This window comes from Protomyctophum bolini (assembly GCF_963924005.1).
Source record: "Protomyctophum bolini genome assembly, chromosome: 20".
NCBI classification, from domain to species: domain Eukaryota; kingdom Metazoa; phylum Chordata; class Actinopteri; order Myctophiformes; family Myctophidae; genus Protomyctophum; species Protomyctophum bolini.
Window position 1 is genome coordinate 12,546,591 of NC_137881.1, and position 21,345 is coordinate 12,567,935.

The 21,345-nt window shown below is 42.9% G+C and overlaps 2 protein-coding genes across 3 annotated transcripts; both read right to left on the bottom strand.

Moving 5' to 3' along the window:
- Positions 1–211: 211 nt before the first annotated feature.
- fcer1g (Fc epsilon receptor IgFc epsilon receptor Ig) lies at positions 212–7,016 on the bottom strand. The gene is made up of 5 exons (XM_080792019.1): positions 6,765–7,016; positions 4,761–4,852; positions 3,782–3,847; positions 3,309–3,332; positions 212–1,705 (listed from the first exon to the last, which is right to left on the bottom strand). The coding sequence occupies exons 1-5, from the start codon at positions 6,826–6,828 to the stop codon at positions 1,652–1,654; spliced, it is 300 nt and encodes a 99-aa protein (XP_080648145.1). The 5' UTR covers positions 6,829–7,016; the 3' UTR covers positions 212–1,651.
- A 184-nt stretch (positions 7,017–7,200) lies between these two features.
- Positions 7,201–20,607, bottom strand: ndufs2 (NADH:ubiquinone oxidoreductase core subunit S2). Of its 2 annotated transcripts, XM_080792863.1 has the most exons (15): positions 20,480–20,607; positions 18,065–18,152; positions 17,990–18,008; positions 17,291–17,481; positions 13,621–13,741; positions 12,870–12,982; positions 12,031–12,105; positions 11,670–11,747; positions 11,136–11,221; positions 10,082–10,201; positions 9,663–9,792; positions 8,944–9,039; positions 8,384–8,467; positions 7,614–7,671; positions 7,201–7,443 (listed from the first exon to the last, which is right to left on the bottom strand). In XM_080792863.1, exons 1-15 carry the CDS (start codon positions 20,590–20,592, stop codon positions 7,406–7,408), a joined length of 1,410 nt encoding a protein of 469 aa, XP_080648989.1. In that variant the 5' UTR covers positions 20,593–20,607; the 3' UTR covers positions 7,201–7,405. The 2 variants fall into 2 exon arrangements, with proteins under 2 accessions (XP_080648989.1, XP_080648988.1); XM_080792862.1 differs by lacking the exon at positions 17,990–18,008 and having other exon boundaries at positions 18,046–18,152.
- Between the last annotated feature and the right edge of the window lie 738 nt (positions 20,608–21,345).

The following is a 21,345-nucleotide window of genomic DNA, read 5'->3' on the forward strand; positions in this document are numbered from 1 at the left end:
GAAGAACGACTGACATAGAAACATGGCTTTTTCAGAAAACTGTCAGGATGTAGAAGACATTTTTAGAATCTGATCTCAGGTCAGAATGGGTTAACTTCCTCTCTGGACCCTCCCATCAGAAATAGCAGGAATCTATACAGTAATGTCCAGTATGATCTCTCTTTAGTACAATAACTGAATAAACAATATACTGCAACAGGAGATCTTTGTGACATTTATGCGATTATAGTTTTATAGTTTTCATCTCATGTAATGCATGTACAGTAATGCTTTAACACCTCAACTTTGGTGGAAAATTACACAAAATGTTCAACAATTAAAATGCATGAAAACCACTTCTAATCATTGTGGCCTATAAACCTGTGTACACGAGGCTACAGTATACAGTATGTATACTCTATCTGAGTGTGTTACTGTGTGTGTCTGCCAAACTGAGCAAAGATATCCTTTGTCGCCACCCTGTGGCATATACTTGCATCTCTTTGGACACCTCACCCTCCCAGCACTAGCTTCTCTCCTTGTTGTTACCCATTTTGACAGATGATACTCATACTATGCATATATGTGTCTGTTATTTGTTCACATAATGTTTTGTTATTTAGATTTGTTTGCTCCAAAATTGGATTAGAATCCAAACATACTATTTTTGCTACGACCAAAATATGCAATGTGGCCCTCTGGTGTGAGTGTGGAAATATAGTGACCCTCTCCAACCCCTGAAGTATGGGACCATTTACACTGATCCTGCACGTGTAAGAATCTCTAAACTGTAATTTTACGTTTATCTGCCTTTCTTTGTTGCGCTATAGCTAGAGTCAAACGTTATGCTGCAACCACACTGAGGAAGTGGATTGGACAGTGGTGGGAGCGAGGGCAGAGCAAGTTTCCACGCTACGTACGTCTGGAGGAGACATAACACAAGTTTCCATATCGGGGGAAACTTAGGTGTTCTAGGGCTACTATACAAATGGCTATCCACATAGGTCACAAAGATGCATCCATATGAGAATGTATTGGAAGAATGCATCGCTAGGCTCTAATGTTTTGAACTATTTTTCATAGCTTTTTCTTTTAATTATTGTTTGTTTATGTGTAAATTAAATGCCAGTAAAAATAACATTTATTCAATACATTAGTGAAATATCGTTATGTGCAAGAGGACACCCAACATTTAACAAGACTGAGAATTATTGTCTCTCTTTCTTGCAACTTCCCTCTTTTCTAAGTGTTACATTGCTGCTACACTTGTGTCTATGATGGGCACCCAGCTGACTCTTACATTAAAAAGAAAGAAAGAAGTGAACAAAAATACAGTATAACATCTTCTTAAAACATTGCAAAGTAAATAGGGCTGAATGAGTGATATGCACAAAAGCATAGGTGGTCAAACTTAGAGATTTCATATCATAAAGCAAATGATAGAAAAGCTAGAAGTCAAGTAATTACATTTCTGTAATGTAACCTTCAAAACCAAGAAATAACATCACTTATGTCATATCACTATATTATGATATCCAAAATCCGTCATGATATCAATATAATATAATATCAATACATTGCTCAGCCATTTAACCATTTAACTGCAACGTTAAAATAACCAAAACAAAACAGTTTACGGAATAAAACGAAATAAGGAACATAGCTTCATTATTCACTTCTTCATGCCAATGGTCTCGTATGTGTCCGTTTGGTGCGGGGTCAGACCCTGAGACCAGACACAGACAGACAGACAAAGAGAGAGATGGATACAGAGACAGACAGAGATGGAGACAGACAGACAGACAGACGGACAGAAAGAGAGAGAGAGAATGATCATACAACAAATGAATAGAATACCTAAATCACTGGTGAACCATGAGGATATTGCAAATAATTGCTTGCCCAAATGTGATGACCTCATCATGAACGGCTCTGGACGTTTTTAGCCCAAGGAGTGTTTTTTGTGGAAAACTAATGCTTTGGATTCAGAATCATGAAAACCCCCTAGTTTGATACGTCACATGCTACTTAAAACACTTTTTTTAACACACACGCATGCAGGTGTCATGCACTGCAAATAGACCATTTGTGTTACACGTCGCATTGCCACATGCACCACATCGCGTGCAAAGGCGTTTGACTTATGCTTTTACATACACTATCCAACTTCCAATTTCTACATTCTAACGATGACTGGGACCATATGATGTCAGACAAAGCCAGAGAGTGCTGTGAAACTATATTTAAGGAACCAAAGTTAAAATACAAAAAGAAAAAAAAAATACATGAAAAGGGAAGTCTCGCTTTGTTGTTAAAACCCAGATCTTGAAAAAAAAAATATATATATATATATCAGCTAAAAGCAAGTTAAAGCTGCAATCCACAACATCGATGTCCTACTGGGGGATTCGAACCCGGGTCTCCGAGTCCTGCATGAGAGACCAGAATTTTTGGTTTGGCTGAATGGCAGTACCACTTGTCAGCCAGTAGGTGTCCTACCTGACACCACGTGACCAGGGTGTGAATGACTCAATGGAACTGTAGAGCTGTGCTACTTATTTGCTTGAAAATAACATTTTATTCTTTAAAATAAGTTCCATATTGCAAAAGTGAGCGACACCCACAGCCACAAAACTAGAGGGAGTGAGAACAACGATCTGGTAGCGTCCACTTTCAAAACAAACATGGGTACATTCTCCTTCTACAGCACGGCCACCCAAGCGTGGAATGCCCCGACTCCCTCCCTCAAAAGATGCAAGTGAAAATCCACCCTTCAGCAGGCCCAAGGGAGAGGTAATGATCAACCCCCCTTCCTTTCCCCCTCACTGTATTTAGAGTGTTTTATTTTTTTACTGTAGTCATTTGATTTTTTAGTGATGATATTGATTGATTGATGTGATGATATTGATTTTCGCCATTATTGTTCATGTATATGAATTGATTGATAGAGCCTAAATGGAAACAAGACCGCAAGGACCTTTTTTTTGGTGCCATCTCTTTTGGACTTTCTTGGATTTCTGTGTTAGCCGATACCGACAGCGAATACCAGAGAATATTTATAATACCGGTAATAAAAATAAAATTACTTATTTTATCTTGTGTTGGTTAATAGCAGAATCCTCACTCAAATGTGCACTTGCAGTTTGGGCAACTCGAAAGCAAACTCCACATGCCCCGACATTTTATTTACCTGCCATAGTGTCCACCCCTTACCCCTGTGACTGATCAGTGGTTAGACCGGCATATTCGCAGATACCGATATGACCAGAATGGTACAGTATCGGGACATCTCTAGTTCTGTATCATCATCATCCAAATGGTCAACTCACCGTATAGATGCCCTCTTCAGCCATCTGTAAGGGTGAGAATGAAGACATCAGTTCAAGAAAAGCAACAATTCCAAAAATCTCTCTACACTAGTAACTTGACAGTTGACACAGAAGCCTCCCTCTTATGAATGTGTCAAATGCCTTAGAATTTGCCGTCGTCCAACGAATTATCAGTCAAACCTATTCCGTCATGCAAGGACATCTCACTTTGTCATGTCAGCCGTGTGTGTGTGTGTGTGTGTGTGTGTGTTTGCTTGCGTGCACGCGGTGGCGTCATTTGGTGTTCTAGGGCCTATAGCAAATCTTAGATAGATCTTTAAATATTCTTTTGTATTTTATTCCATTTCTTCTTTCAGAATAGCAGATCTACAGTGTACAAGGTCATCACAATGCATTGCGAGCTTGTAGATCGGCTGTGTGTATGTGTGTGTGTGAGTGTGTGTGTGTGTGTGTGTGTGTGTGTGTGTGTTTACCTTTGCTTTTCCTGCTCTTGCCTTGTGCTCTTTATGTTGAGCAAAGAGTACCCTGATCTTTTGGATCTGAAGGGAAAAGAAATCAACATTCAATGACAGAAGAGGAACGTCGTCGTCTCTGTTGGGTAGAAACCTCATCTTCTATCTATAAATGCACCAGGTCTCTGTGTGTACGTCTGTAATCCACCGACTTCAAATTCGCCACCTGCGTTCCATTCCACACCCCCACAGATCCCGGCTTCGAGTCGGTGGGACACACGGTTGTCCAGAACCGCCTCTGCCTGGTCTCTGGACAGGGCCCTGCCCGGGCTCTGGACAGGGCCCCTGCCCGGGCTCTGGACAGGGCCCCTGCCCGGGCTCTGGACAGGGCCCCTGGCGGAGCTGGCCTATTCTGACATCACAATGGTGTTCTGACAGACTTCATATTTGGGCATGCCTGACAAAGAACTCCATATATGGGCCGTTATAACTGGGTGGGTCATATATTTCCAACTTGCATCGTTCCAAGTAGGCCAAATTCAAAGAAAAAACAGCATATTGACAAGATTAAAGATGCTTTTTTATTCCTTTCTTTGTTTTACACAGAAGTGGACGTTTCCTTTTCGTTCAGTTTTAGCATCATTTTCTGTTCCTTATTCAGTCAAAGGGCAGGTTAGAACTGTCAGTTCTAACTTCAAACTTTCACCCACTTAAATTCCAAATAGATTCAAACATGAACGTATCCATGATATGATTTAGCTGTGACTGATAACGTTTGCAAATGCCCACTAAAATGTAATAAAATGCCGTCGTAATGACTGTTCAAACACGTTTTAGGTCTAGTTTATATTTGTTGACGAAATTGTCAGTATATTTAGTCTTAGTTTTAGTCATCATAGCTTAGTTTTTATTTCGTTTCCATTTAGTTTGTCAGTGGAAAAAGGTAGTCGACAAACATTTCAACACTGACGGTCAACGAAATAAACACTGATTGACGTACCTTGAGTCTGCTGTAGAGGGCTGTCAGGATGACTCCATAGAGAAGTAAGATGGCATCCAGTATGTAGCAGATCTCAGGCTCTTTAAGAGCCGCTACGGACACAAAAAACATACATATGTTAAAGCCCAAAGCGCAATTATTAACACAAGATAACAAATAATTAGAAAGAAGAAAAAAAAGGGCAGGGTACAACACTTTTTGTTGTTGTTTTTCTTCTTTGTAATTATTTGTTCTGCCCAAAATATTTTATAAAATATAATAATAAGTATAAATATAATAAGTTTGTTGATTGGCTTTGTCCACGGTGTAAACGTCTTTAAAGGAGAATTCCATGCTAGAAGGCTTTCTTACCTTTAATTTGTGCAAAAGCACATTATTGGTTATTAGCCCTAATATAAGCCCTCAATGAATTGAATTTCATTGAACGGGGCATTGGGGTGTTGTGCCAATTCTCTTATTTCCATTGATTTTTGTATATATATATATATATATATATATATATATATATATATTCTCTCTTCATAATGTAATATTATGTAAAAATAGTATCCCAAGCGGCACACTTTACTACTTATTTTGATGGAAATAAGTGAATTAGCACAAAAGCCCCAATTCAATTCATTGAGGGCTTATATTAGGGGAAATAGCCAATTAGGGGAAATAACCCACCCCCGCCCCCCTTCACACATTAAAATGTGAGCTTTAAACACCTGTCATAAGCTATAAATGGCAGACCAGAAGTGGTAGGCTACTTATCTATTTGACCATCTTCTTTGGTTTTCGCACCTCGTATCTGACGTGAGCTCAAAAAGGAAATAGCTGAGGAAACCTAAAATATCTAACGGTAGGATATCTCAGGGTGACCAACTGCCACTGTGCCACATCATTATAGGGAGTACGTATTTTATACATGTTCATTCCACAATTGTTTGAAAATCGTCTGTGTCTCATCGCAATGCGTTATGGGCTTGAGGCATTGTCTTGGCCGTTGGTGTGCCTTGCTTGGGCACAGAAATGTGATGAACACTGATGTAGAGTGATGTGTTGTCTTGTTCACACGGTGTCCTGCATGTGAGGCCAATCTGAGAGGTAATTATGTCCTAAAACATATGTTATCCTGTAAAGAAATTACTCAATTGGTTGCACAAAATGTCACCTAAAGAATTTCACTGCATCGCACTGACCACATATCCACAGCCCGAGTTAGAAGCCAGCTTGTCACGGCTTCCCTACCTCTCTGACTTTGGGCATACATGGTGCCTTGCAGCATTACACACAGTATATTGTGTCAAAATAGTGTATCTTGTGAGCCCGTCTAAACAGGCTCGCAGTCGCTAGTAGTCATGAAAACCAAAACACTGCAACATTTCTCTGAAATGCTACCGCGAGGGGGGTAGACGGGTGGGTTTCTGTTTTCACAGGAACACGTATGTATGTATGCATGTGTATGTGGTACGGTAACTTCACTTAAATGACTGTATACAGCCAAAATCAAATATCAATGTTTTCAACTAGGATTTGGTTGTTTGTACTGCATGCTGAGAACAAGTCTGTTCTCAACATACGTCACTGGTTGGAAAAGCAAAACGTATTCCAACTGTAAGTTTGCGCCATACCGTTTAAATTCGCCCACAACCTTGTTTAAAATGTATTGTGACGGTTACAAAGATCTCAAAACAATTTCTAAAGCGGTTTCTTTCTTCACCAGCCAGCCACGGAGAAGCTGAACCTGGCCGGTCCCAAACGGTGTTCTTCATGCAACCGTACCTCTACCATTTCATAATTCATTTTCAAACTTACTGCGCCGTCTCTATCCTTACCTTAGTTAAAACATTCCTATACATCTATTAAAACCTACATATGGTTGAGAACATTCTAACCCCTTTTCCGAACATGAAAGTAAGTAGACCCTCGTCGCACCCTAGAGACTATGCTAAACCATAAGGATTAAGGCCCCACTCAAGGTTAACATTAACCGACCTCCGGTCGCAATTAACTACTCACCAACACTGCCAAAACTCATCCACAAGAGAATGACAGAGTAGACCTGGCTTCTTCTTATCCACATGATCACAGTCGAGTGATCAGCACGTCGTCGTTGGTGCACAAATGGAGGCAGCAAAGCGGTGGCTTTTTCTGTAGCAGCGGGGGACTGCTCAGTGCTCAGTAGATGCTTTTAATCTGAGTTTGAGCAAAGAGGAAAAAAAACAACAAGTGTTGCACTCTCTCACTCACAGCCAGCGGCAGGGTGGGGGAAGTTGTGGTCGGAGCTCTCGGTCCAATTTCTCTCAGATGTGATCAGTCAGACCCCTCCTCCTTTCGATGCCACAAACCACAAATAGTTTTTCTGTTATGTTTTACAGACACACACACACACAAGAAATGCTTGAGTCAATGCTCTAATTCAGTTACTAAACAAAAAAAACAACGTACATCTTAGTTTGGTCATAAAATATGAATTAGGTTTATTTAGACACATTGTACAATGTACATCGATGGTTTACGAGCAGAATCCTCCATCAACGTGTTTCTCTACAGTGAATCGCGAAGACAACTGTGACAGATGAACAAGTTAGGGCAGAGGAGAATAAGAAGAAGAAGTCCTCTTCGAGAGAGATACATGAACAGATAAGCAGCAGCAGCTTTTAACGGTCAACTTCTCCAAACACAATATCCTGTGTGCCTGTTGTAAGAGAGAGGAGAAGAAGAAGTGCCTTTTTAAAATAGTGTATCAGTCATTACATCAGGTGTTTAGCATTTGACTGCACCTTTGAGACAGTTTGAATCCAATACATTGTGAATAACATAGTTTGAGATGGTGAACGTTTGAAGAATGTCGGGTGTCTTTCTTACCGATAATGGCCACCACGTCAGCAAGCATGTGTCCCTTGGCCATCATGTCCAGAGCAGCCTGGTAGAAGGAAAACATTATTATTAATAATGTATTGATTTAATCTTTATTTTGATAGAAATCAATAATAAAGAAAAATAAAATCTTAAGACTGAAAATGTACTGATGATGTTTCAGGCCGACCGGCTGAAGAAATCATGACATTTCTGAGACCATTCATGTTTCTGGAAGATGCTTCTAAACTATAACTAATAACTAATGACCGACAATAGCAGATCTACAAGATCTACAAGATCACAACACGTGGCAGATCTGCTATTTTCAGTGCGTAGCATGCTTTCACAGAAGACACGCTGGCTTCTATGGAATCCAAATGACTGAAATCAGTCGTGGTAACAGAGAACTTTAAGCCATGAATAAAAGCAGATCATTTGTCCTTCCTTGTGTTGCAAGTTACTGGGTTAGAAAAAATGGCCAAACACACTCAACAGAACAAAGTAGGCCAGTCGACTGTTTTGCCGAGTGAGGGTTACTCCATTTGTCAGTTTGACAATCAGGCTTAATTCTTATGTGAAATTTAATCCATTTTCAATTTAACAAAAGTGTTGACCTGTCCGGCACTTACAAGTTTGTGTGCTTTTAAAAATGATACTTTGGTTGCTTTATAAACTCTAGACCTGTACATACGTAATGAAGTAAAAGAAAAGTATCTTTAAGGAGAAGCCGGTTAAGTTAAAGGCGCTGAATAAGGAATGGGTGTTTAAGCACGCACCAAGTGGGCGAATCCGGGTGCTTTGATCTTGCATCGGTACGGTCTGCTGGAGCCGTCTGACACCAGATAGACACCAAACTCACCCTGGAATGAATAAATGAATTAACACACACACACACACAAAACATACCCAGGTTATATAACTTAGAGCAGTGGTGGTTATCTTTTTCATGTCCCCCAATATTTTGTTCCAGATCTAGGAGATCCCCAGACGCCATTTGTGTTAAAATGTGAAATGTTTGTGAAAATACTGGAACTTTTCAAATAGCCAATGTTTATACTAAGGGTTAAACAGGGCCTGGCCAGCACTAGCGGCTCGGGCACCTAAACTCCGAATTCAGCCCGACAGCGCATTGTGGGTTCGAGTCGCCAATCCTGACTAATTCTGCTGGGAACCCCCCATAACGGAGAGTATCATTCCAGAGGACGTTCATTACACACCTCTTCTCTTCCAAGTTCTACAAGTTGGATCTTCGAACATAAAAAAATTGATTGATGGCACTTGTTATCACACCTTAGCAAGCACGCACCGCCATTCAAGGAAAAGGATGGGGTCTCACCTTGGGTGCCTCCACAGCTGTGTACGTGGACCCAGGAGGGACCTGGTAACCCTCTGTGTACAGTTTAAAGTGGTGGATCAGAGACTCCATGGACGTCTGTCATGGACACACACACAAAAGCAATCAAATGTCACGTAATGTAAAAAGGATGGATATTTCATCGCCTAGTTCATGCATGGGCAACTGGCGGCCCGGGGGCCAAATGCGGCCCCCACCTTCACTTAATGTGGCCCTGGTTAATATCAGAATACTGATATATGATTGATTTCAGATGTTGCAATTCCAAACATGCAAACATGACCCGCTTTAATTACTTCGGTCTATATATGTAGCGTAATGACTAGTTTTTTTATGTCCAATGTATTTGCATTTAAGTTCATGAATTTAACATAAGTATAACTAAATGCATTTGAAATTAAATAAAAATGTTACTTTTCAGGTTTCCAATAAAATAATAAAAAGGATATAAATTCAAATACAGCAAAAATAGCAGATCTACAAGCTCAAAACGCGTCGCACTGAGACGCGTTATATGCAATGTGTATATGCAATGTGGCCCTCTGTGAGTGAGTGTGGAACTATAGCAGCCCTCTCCATGTTCAAAGTCTCCCAACCCTGGCATTGGTTGAACAATTTTAAAATGTTTTTCAAAACAGTAAAAAAAAAAAAAAAAAAAAAAAGGCAAAGAAGGTTAGGGATAAGGGGTTTAGCGGTCATACCTTCATCTCAGACCTCTTGGGCGGAGCCACCTTGGCATCGTCCACCTTGATCTCTCCCTCGGGCATTTTGTTGAGCGCCTCCAACATGATGCGAAGACTCTGCCTCATCTCCTCTACCCTGCACAGGTACCTGCACACACACACAAGAGTAAGATTAGGCCAGATAACAGTTGCACGACTCAAAAAATGTACAAGCTCAACAATACAACAGTCTATGCAATGTGGTCCTCGGGAGTGAGTGTGGAAATATAGAGGCCCTCTCCATTGTCAAAGTTGCCCACCCCTGTGCTAGACCTAGGGCTGTACTGTGTACCTGCCATAAACATGCTAGATCTACGGCTGTACCCGTCATAAACATGCTAGATCCACGGCTGTACTGTACCCGTCATAAACATGCTAGATCCACGGCTGTACTGTACCTGTCATAGCAGTCGCCTTTGCTTCCGATGGGGACGTCGAATGACACCTCGTCATACTTGTCGTAGGGTTGGGACTTCCTCAGGTCCCATTTGATCCCCGAGCCCCTCAGCATCACTCCACTGACACGGGGAGAAAAACACCGTATTTGGATTGATTGATATGTTAATTGACAAGGTTTACATGCACCGAAAATACACATTATGTTTGTTTTTTTCTTTGTGTATGTAGTGTGTGTGTGTGTACCTTAACTACCTTTATGTATGTGTGCACATAAGAGACATGGGTACTACATTACACAAGTCAGGAGGATATGCAATAATAAAAAGATATAGCATTCAAACGTGGTGACTACCAAGACGTATTTCCTCCCGGAATTGAGGGGTGGGAGGGGCTGGGGGGCAAGGCAAGAGACATGTGTCAGATCGTGTCTGATAATCGCCACATAACCTACAACAACTTCCGTGAACCCAATTCACTGTAGTAGCCTTTTTATAAATTATATTTGTTTGTACACAGTCGTGAACAAGTTTCAAACACCAAGTACACAAGTAGTAGTAGTCGTCGTTGTGAATTAGCAAACTGGACGTTGAATGTTTCCTTTATCCTCGTGTTGTGCTTCTATTTTTGCAGCAGTTTTCATTTTTGTCGTTTCTCATAAGCGCACGTCCGTTGTGCTTCAACTACACAGCCATCTGCCTTGACTTCTGTGTGCGCCGACTGCGCCCGCCCGCTCCTTCCCAGTCCCTGCCAAGGACTGTCTAAAGAGGACGGTACGCGAAGACCGTAAGGGCGCCGCCATGTTGCTCACATGGTGCTCCATGGAAGGAAAGAAACATGCGCAGTTGAGACCAAGGAAGCTGAAGGAGGAAGTGTTGGCTGCATATAGCCCATTGCGCATGTTTCTTTCCTTCCATGGAGCACCATGGAGCAACATGGCGTCGCCCGTACGACGCCATGTTGTCTTCGCGTCTCGTCCTTTTTAGACAGTCCTTGGTCCCTGCCACCCCTCACTGGGGAAGATTTCAGGAGGAAAAACGGGCAAGTATAGGTTACCTGAAACCATAGTTAAGGGCCTCCTCAGCGGTGACCACCCCGATGTCAACTGTGCGGTTCTTCCAGATACGGTTGTTGGTCAGCATCTGCCCAGAGGGGATGGGAAAAAAAACCCAACAGAGAGTGTGATCTATTGATGGCTTGACCACCATACCTTGCTCACCCCCTTAGATAGCATTTCTGTAGACTTAGATAGCATTTGATACAGACTTATAGCATGTTATGTAGACAGCATAAGTGCATTGTATGTATTCATAGCACGTCATAGTACATATGTATAGCATAGTAGTATAGATGTATAGTTTATATGTATAGTTTCATTATATAGATATTCCACTGTTACATTCTTAGCTTACGCATGTTTCATGATAAATGTTTTTCTGTGATGTATTCCCATGCTTTTTTGTTCTTGCTTAATGTAAGTCGCTCTGGATTAAGAGTGTCTGCTAAATGCCTAAATTGTAAATTGTAACCTAATACACAACTGTAACATTCTGTTTAAAAGGCTCACAGAGAGAAGCAGCAGAAACAAACCTCTTCCACCTCGTCGATTCGGATGGAGAAGTTCTTTGCCCACTCATAGATGTCATCCATCAAGCCCAGGGGCATGTCCTGGAACACAACGTCACACGACACGTCACTTCACCACGGACGCCTTTAAGTCTTGTACTACTGTAAATACCTGGCTAAGACCTTATTTTTTGTCATTATATTTTTCATCCAGTGACCAGATAAAGACATGAGACACAAAACTACATTTCTCCCACTAACCAAGAAATGTCCGACGTAAAAATAGCCTTGGTCAAAGCTGAAGACCAGACTGGTATGGTAGTTTTCTAAAAGCTGCTACAGAAATGATGGTGGCATAGCAGCGTAACTGAATCCAGTGCTTTACCTGGTGAACGCCGCCGGGTCTGACGTAGGCAGCATGCATCCTGGCTCCAGACACTCGCTCGTAGAACTCAAACATCTGGACAGGACAGGACGGGAGGTCAGGGTGTTTGTCGCAGAGCCCATGGTTCGTATGACACAGACAGTATAAATGAGGCTTAAAAATGTGGGCGCTCAAGTAAGGTCATTATGATAAACTAGAATGAGAGAGGAAGGATCAATATTTCCCACATCATCAGTGGTTCCTAAACTGGGTGTCGGGACCCCCAGATGATTCTCAGTAAACAAACCATCATACAGTATAAGTAAGTGTATACATTACAGGTATATTAAGACATTTTTAATAGCAAACTGTCAAATATTACATACGAAGAGGCAAACGTAGTGAAAATAGATGAACTACAAGCTCACAAGACGCCTCACACACTGACTGCAAGTTACTTTTCAGGATTTAAATTCAAAATAAGCAAATCATTCAAAACCCATTCGCATTGCGACGCATTTCGAGATCTGCTGTTATTTGTATACTTCCGTGTGACTCACACGATTCTCATTTTATCCATGAAAACACTCATTGTCTTTAGTCTGTAGTTGCTGAACATTACTACATTCAAAATGTGGCACCTGGAGCCAACTACTGTGACTTTAAACAGCTTGACTTAAACCTCTCTTAAAGTCTCTCTTGTATCAAAAACACAAGAGTAACTCAAATAAATTGGACAGCCAACTAGTGCGATCCTTCAGATTGCGTAGGTGTCTGAAATCTAGATCGCAATCTATTTTTGATTAATTGTGCAGCGCTACGCCGCTACACAGGAGGGTACATGGTGATATTTATCTGACCTTCTCTCTCTCCTCAAACAGCCAGAAGAACGGGGTCATGGCTCCGATGTCCAGGGCGTGCGTGGTGATGGCCATGATGTGGTTCAGGATGCGAGTCAGCTCACCGAACAGCACTGCAGACAGAACACCAACAACAACTTGAGTTTCTATAGACGGGCTTCACACACCATTTTACCAACGATTACCAAAACCTTTACAGAATATTTAACCCAATTTTCAGACCTTTACTCACTGTCAGGTCTGCACCCTAGAGGGCAGACCTGACAGTGAGTCGTTCATCAGTAGTTGTCTATCTGGGTCCTCCTCATTTTCTCCATTCAGAAAAACATAGCTTCTTTTTCACAACATCATTTTTATTTAACAACAATTCACGTTCATGAGCTCAGTTAATCATCATTCAACTGTTGCCAAATTTCAGCCATAGGTCGTAGAGATGCTCCAACCAATCGGCCACCAATATTTACTCCAAATGACTCAATCGGTGATACACAATTTAGAATTGACCCCATCTTTTATACCATTTAAGTGGTATAAATGTCAATCAGATATATAGTATAACATCATTTTTGCACCTTATGACAGTCCTAAACATACTCCCCTTCCTCCCCACACACAGGAAGAGTTTTAATTTTGAACATATTCAAATGTTCCCCTTACACACAAGATCGGTATAGGCCGATTGCGCTAAAATCGGTTATCGGTCCCAAAAAACCTGATCGGAGCATTCCCTATCAGGTGGTTTGATCCTCACCTCTGATCCACTGTGCTCGGAGCGGGGCCTGGATGTTGAGCAGTTTCTCCACGGCCAGAGAGTAGGCCTGCTCGTTGCACATCATAGACACGTAGTCCAGACGGTCAAAGTAGGGCAGCGCCTGAGACACACACAAACCACACCATGCACATGTTAACCACTTAAAAGGACAACTTTGTTGAACCAAGGTTCATGTTCATGTTCTAAGTAAAATATCAGTATTTTTGACATGGTTTCCTAATGTAAAGCACATTGGAAAGCGCTTTGGATAAAAGGAGCTATATACCACTTTTTCCACCATCTTCACAAATTGATCGCCTATTATGGTGATCGCATTCCCGGGGTTCATGTGGTTAAATCAGTTTTGATCACAGCTTTAAAAAATAAATCATACAGTACTTGAGCTAATTCATAATAATTTCAATTTCAAGACTTTATTCATCACCTGCTAATACATGAACTGTACAGTACTTTGTATAACGTACAGTATAACTGAAAATGTCTAATAAGTTAATAACGGCATGAATGGGATGTCAGGAAAAATAGGGGCACTTAATCAATTGTTTTGGGATAGTCTGCGATAAATGTAATTAAGAAATTAAATAATCTAGTCTAAAAAAAGAAGGTGCAAATATTTACAACATACATCTCCAACATCATTCTCATCATTTCAAACACCACAATGACCGTTAATCATTACAAGCATGGGTAAACAACTGAATCATTTCAAGATTTTACAGGCAACCGTAAATGTTCCAGAACGTAAAATGTAATGGAAGGATTATTAGCCCAGACATTAATTATAGGGTGCTACTGCTAGCGCACTTGGCTGGAGCCGCAAATGTAGTTGGCTGGCATAAAAAGGCATATAAATCAAGATAACCACAACATATCCACTAAAGAAGCACGTTTGCCTTTCTCTATGGTTTCCATAAGGGCTGAGCCTACTGTACATCATCAGGGTTGACACTAAGGATCGCCCACCACCTGCCCCCGACAGGTAAATAAAACCTTCGGGCAGGTGGAGTTGGCTTTGGGCAAGAAGAACTAAACAGGACCTTGCCTGATGGGCAGGTGCCTCGGGGCAGATTCACACTATGGTCCCAGGTGCGTACTCGGGACCACTTGGCAGATGTTGTGGTTAGTGTGAATGCCGCGTACCGTTCCCCAGGAGCAGATCACCCAAACGTTCCCCTGGACCACATATAGTCTCGGGACCGATTGAAGTGTACTCGCCGGATACGGATCGATTGCAATGTGAAAGCTTTGAATGCAGTTGAATGAAGTGTCCTCGGGTGCGGAAGAATCATGGCCAATGTGAATCATGGCCAGCACAGGGACCAGGCAATCAATCATATCCGGGAACAGTTTGAATCAAACAGACTCTGTGTGAATCTGCCCTCAGAGACCTTAGTGTCAACCCCTGAACACGGTGGATAATTGATACATATAAGCATGACATCACTGTAGCTAAAACAATTAACTTCCATTACAAAATGTAACTGATTTCGATGCCGTGATTATCGGTACTCCGGTGTGAGATTAGCCCAGGGAAAACAAACACACACACTGGTCATCTCTCCTAGGTGGCCAGAGACATTCTTCTGATCGGCCCAGTTGTGTAGCCGTGGACAGACAGACAGACAGACAGACGAATGAACGGACCAACTGCTACATACATGGCTCGCTGCCTAGGAGCTAGGAGGAGTCATCGTGAATATTAAAGCGAACCTAAATTTCTCGCTCTGGGCGGAAATGAGCGTGCAAATGGCACGGCGGCTTCTGCGGGACGACACCATAGAGTAATAAAAGGATAAGAGACCGAACCGGAGCACTAGCCCCGCCCCCACGCTATTGATTTCAATGGAAGTTGCTCAGTGGCGTTTTAAAGCACCACGGAAGACTGCCGAAAGTACAATTATAACTCAATGGCTCGAGCGAGCGGAAGTTTAGCCTAGCCTATACTAGCCCGGACCTCAAATGTGCGGTCCGGGTTGACGCACATGACGTCATGAACGTCCCATCCACCTCCATGAACGTCCCATCCACCTCCATGAAAGTGCTCTTTTCGCCAGTAGGTAGTGGCAGCTTCACCATTGGATGGCCTTACTGGGGGCTTGGACGACGCGCGGGCGGATGAGCCAAGACGTGGCGGCGACACACCGGGCACGAGCCGGACTTCTGGAGCCACGTGGAGACACACTGTCTGTGGAAACCGTGGCTGCAAGGCAAGCTGGTGTACACCTCGCCTCCGACGTACTGGCCACAGCAGATCGGACAGGAGGAGTCCTCCTCCTCCTCCAGAGAATCCCGGAGGACGCTAATGTGCGGCAGAGAGGCGATCACGTGCCTATTGGCCGGCGGCGGAGGAGAAGCCTGGTGGTCGACCAGCGAGGAGGAGGAGTCCTGGTTGGCCAGCAGCGCCTCCATGGCCGTGGCCAGCCTCTCCTCCAGAGCCAGCCTCTCCTCCACGGCCCGGGCCTTCATGTCCTCCAGGACCTGCATCTCCACCGTGGCCCGCTCCCGCATCTCCTCCAGGGCCATGTACATGTAGATCTCGCGGCCCTCCAGCAGACTCCACTGGAGCCCCAGGTGGTCCGAGTCCGAGTCGGACGAGTCCGGAGACGGTTTGTTTGATTCTGGAGTGAACACCTCCCGGTTGAAGTCTGCGTCACTGTTTTCACCTTCCATGTAGTTCATGTAGTCATGGAAGAACGGTTCCATACTACTTGGTATGCTTTGCCGTTCTAAGTTGAGATTGCTCTATAGCTTTCTCATTAAATAAATCCTATAATTACTCATAGTACCGGCATATCTATTGCACGAATGATATTTAGAGGTCCGTTATCATAGCGTAGCGTGATGTCACCAGCCATGCCCAAATATGGTATTTTGCTATGGTGACATAGTTCAGTTAATAGAGAAGGAAGCGTAACATTTACTGTACATGCATGTTGACAAGTGTAACTGCTGCCACTGACAGCTATTCAACCTGGTTGCACATTATTTGCTCTGAAGCTTGACTAGCCTAAGAATCGACTGTATCTAATCGGCCTATTCAATAACCTGAATTGCATCCGTGTTCTGCATGGGCACAGATTTGGTGAAAATAGTGCAGATCTACAAGATGACAGGGACCAAGACAAGAGTACACATTGGGAACCCTGTTCAAAGTTAGTTAAGAAGGAATACTGAGGACGTTTTGTGCAACTGCTATTGCATTCATTCATTGCAGTCAGAATCTGTTTTTGTTTTGTTTCAGTCTCATGATTAACAACGAGGAGGCGAGGAGGCAAAGCACAGGGAGTTACACAATTAACTCCTGTTGGGGCTGATATACAATTATACCACAAGAAAACTAATTCTACTTATTTGTAAGTCACACGTTCCATTTTTGCACAGCCAACAACGGCCTAATAACAGCTGTGTGTGTTTGCGTGTGAGCATGTGGATGTAGTATGAAATTAACAAATAATAAAACTACCGGTAATAATACAAATGTGATGCACACTTCATCAGACAGAGTTAGTTACCGTGTTGAAGCTTTCCGTGCTTGGACACAGGGTCACACATAGCTCCGTAATGGAGTGGAGGCACCGCTCAAAGGAGAGGAAACTACATAAAAATGGAAATGACAACGAGGGCTTGTGTTTTGGAGTCCTTCTGTTACCTGCAGGTAGGTCTTGTACTCGATGAGTTTCTCCGTGCCGCGGTGCAGCAGGCCTATGTGAGGGTCACACTTCTTCACCGACTCTCCGCTGAGCTCCAGCACCAGACGCAGCACGCCGTGGGCAGCAGGGTGCTGCGGACCAAAGTTAATGGTCAGGTTGGACACCTCCTTCTCCTTGGGAGGATCGACGTCTGGAGGGAGAGGAGAGGAAGCATCACAGATGACCTCAGGGCTAGCGGGGGTTCCCCAAACTGTGGTGCGTGCACCCCTTGGGGTGCGCGAACGCCCTCTAGTAATGGAGGTTTTATGGTGTTATTTAAAGGGAACCACGATTCTAAAAAAAATCTTCTAAATCCTGACAGTTCTCTGAAAAACCCATGTTTCTATGTCAGTCGTTCTCAAACCTTTTCACGTCAAAGTCAGGACCCCCAGAATTAAAACACCAAAAGGGGTTCCCGTCCAGAATGGTTTAAAGGGAACCATTAAGGAATCGGACCGGGAACAGAACCCTAGCTAGTAGTGTAGTTACACCGTTCCATGGTGGTAAGACCTATCGAACGGTGTGGCTGTGTGTAGTGTAGTTACACCGTTCCATGGTGGTGAGACCTATCGAACGGTGTGGCTGTGTGTAGTGTAGTTATACCGTTCCACGGTGGTGAGACCTATCGAACGGTGTGGCTGTGTGTAGTGTAGTTATACCGTTCCACGGTGGTGGGACCTATCGAACGGTGTGGCTGTGTGTAGTGTAGTTATACCGTTCCATGGGGGTGGGACCCATTTCTCGTTGAGGGCTGTGGGGTACATCACTGCCCCGCCGTACTGCTCCGTCCACCACTCCACGTCTGGCTGCCATTGTTTCTGCCTGAGAGACGGACACAGAGATGGCATTCAGTAACCAAGCAGGCTGCCCTGTTAACTAATTTTACCGTGTATGTGCCGAATGATACCCAGTATAATAATAACCAGCATATGTTTGTTTACTATTGAGATAGAATACACGACATTAAGCTACGTAATCATCTGGACATTAAGACCCTCTCTGGGGTTCCTGACCCCTGGTTTAGGAACCAGTTCGAACCACTGTACTAGACAGTAAAGGAATTCTGGACCAAATTACAGATTATTTTTGGACCAAATCATGTCTAACAACAAAGAAAATGTTAGGGTCCCAGAAAGATTGAGAAGCCATGAAATAAGAGATGCTAAATTCACCTTGGCAACAGGATATGGGCGGGCAGAGTGGGTGTTAAATTGCAACATTTGGAAAATGTATTGGAATTGCTTAAACATTCGGCAAATTAACTTACGGTCTAATATTTCTACAATTGCTACAGAACCTGAATATATCCAGATATGATGTCCACTTTATCAAGTTATTTTGGGGCATAAACAACACGTTGAAGGATAAAAATCACACCTGTGTGAACCGAGTGGTGCAACTCCCCTCTCCCCCCCCCCCCCCCCCCCTCCTCTCCTCCTCTCTCTCTCTCTCTGGCAGGCAACAGCGCCCCTACTGGTACTCATTATATGATGCTCATACATACAGTACGTGAACGTCACATACATAGGTGAACACGGACAAAGCTGTTCCTTGGAGTTCCACTCAAAAATGTAGTCTGACAATGACTCAACTGCTGCGAGAGTGAGGTCTAGCCAACACCAACTCGGGATTCCTGGATCGCTGCCCTCCACAATTTCCTATCCACTATGTACTATCCTATGTACTGTGCTTGTTCACATGTATACTTTACATCAGTGGTTTTCAAACTTTTTCACATCAAGGCGGTCCATTATTTATCCGGAATGTGAGCCACACGGACCACCATTTGATGACATTTAGCCTCTCAGACAGACACAAAACGTTTTGTTGTCGTTGGATAGGACTTTGTCCACAATTCCATGATGTATTGATGCTGGTACCATTAGGAGAGATAACAGGCAAACTGTAGACTTCTTGGAAAGTAAACCCCGATGTTTAACAATAATGTAACTCTTGAGAGCATAAAATGAAACCAAATGGACCTTTAAGGGTCCATTTGGTTTCATTTGACACAGGGGCGGGAACCCCTTTTGGTGTTTTAAACATTATGTTATGCTTTAGCTATTTAAAAATAGCAGATCTACAAGCTCGGTGGCACGCTACGAGCCTGTATAGGTCTGTTTTTAACTCAGATCTTTGCATCTGGGGGGTCCCTGGAACTACATATTTTCAGATGGGGGTCGGTGGCCAAATAGATATAATTTTTGCGGTCCTTGACATGAAATATTGAGCACCACTGATACAGATACATTTGGTATTTCAGAAAACTGTCAGGATTTATAAGACAGGGTCCATTTGATTACCAACTCTCCATCCTTTAGCTGGGGACTACCTGGAACCACCTGAAGGACTACAGGTGGTCCCCGGACCACTGGTTAGAAAACCACTGATTTACATTACTCAAGACCATTTTTCTTTTATAGACAATTTTTACATGGAGGTGCCCAGATGTCCCCAATCCCTATCATTGATTGATTGATTTAAAATATTTATTAACAGTTTGCAGAACTACATTTCAGTTCTGCAAACTACATTTCAAGCAAAACTGTGAGTGGACGACGCCATAAATAAAGTATTACACTTGTTTACAAGAGGGTCCACCTTGTTCAATTCATCATATAATTATAATCATCAGTGCCCCACCTAGCTATCCTGTAGCCCCTCTCGGAACCCCCTGGGTCAGCCCAATCGATTCGTGCCGAACCGGGCTGGGTCTCAAAAATGTCAGAAACTTCAGTACCATTGGGTTCTGACTTGTGGGGCTAGCTATACTGTATCCTTCACCTTGACCTCATACTGCCTCAGTCAGAGATGTAAACACCGGTACACGTTGAGCATTACCTTCCAACAGCAGCATAGCTAGCTGGCCTATGTTTGGCATTACAGTCCAAAACTCACAATGTACATGGTTGTAAATAATGGCTACGTGACATTATAATAACGACCATTATGATTACATTTAACGTGTTTATTCAGGTATATGAGAGGTGGGAACAACAGAGCTGACATGGATCTAGTTTAGGCAAAGTCAGTCACATTTATTATTAGCTTCATGCTACCATTTAGGGGGCCTTTTATCATGGCTAAAGCAAGAGCAGAAACTGTGCTTTTTTGGGTTGAACATTTATGGATTTCGTGTTGATTCTTACCTGTTGTGCAGCACAGTGCAGGCCGGGCTCTGCACCGCCGAGCTGTTTAATAGGAGTTTAGTTGAAGGACGTCCTAATCTGGAGCTGAGCGACCTCAACATTGTGGCCGCCATCTTGGCTGTCAGAAAGCCCACTGAGACCACGTGACAGCACTGTTTGAGTTTCCTATCTTGTTGTTGTTGAAACATCAGCGCCACCTGCCGGCCATATAGGGTGGTGGAATTGCCCAGAAGTACTAACGCCTATGAATGAATGGCATTGAATGCCAGTGGTTTTTTGATTGATAGAATTAGAATCTCAATACAGACAAGGTTGACAATTAATAATCGGACAGAGACTGGTGCTGGCGTGGATGCCTTATATAAGGAGGGGATGACGTCACAACTAGGTAAGAGTGACGACATCCCTGACACACTGTCAACCTTTTCCCTTTTTACTGCCTTTACACTACAGTATATAGAAGTGTATTATGCAGTGGATATTTCTACAGCACAACCACCCAGGCGTGGAATGCCCTAGCTGACCTCCTCCCTCAAAAAATGCAGATCTTTTGTCTCTAAATGTTTTGATGAATTGAACATGGTGGACCCTGTTGTAAACAAGTGTAATGCTTAATTGGGTCATCCACTCACAGTTAACAGATTCTTTGTATTGAGTTTGTGCTTGAAATGTACTGTTAATAAATATTTCAATCAATCAATCACTTACATCTTTTAAAGCAGGCCTGAAAATCCACCTTTCAGCAGGCCCAAGGGAGAGGAAATGATCCTTCCTCTTTAAAAAGGTGATCACCGCCCCCCGCCCCCCTTTCCCTTTTCCTGTAGTAGTTTTTTTCTTCTTTCCTGAAATCATTTAGTCTATTAATT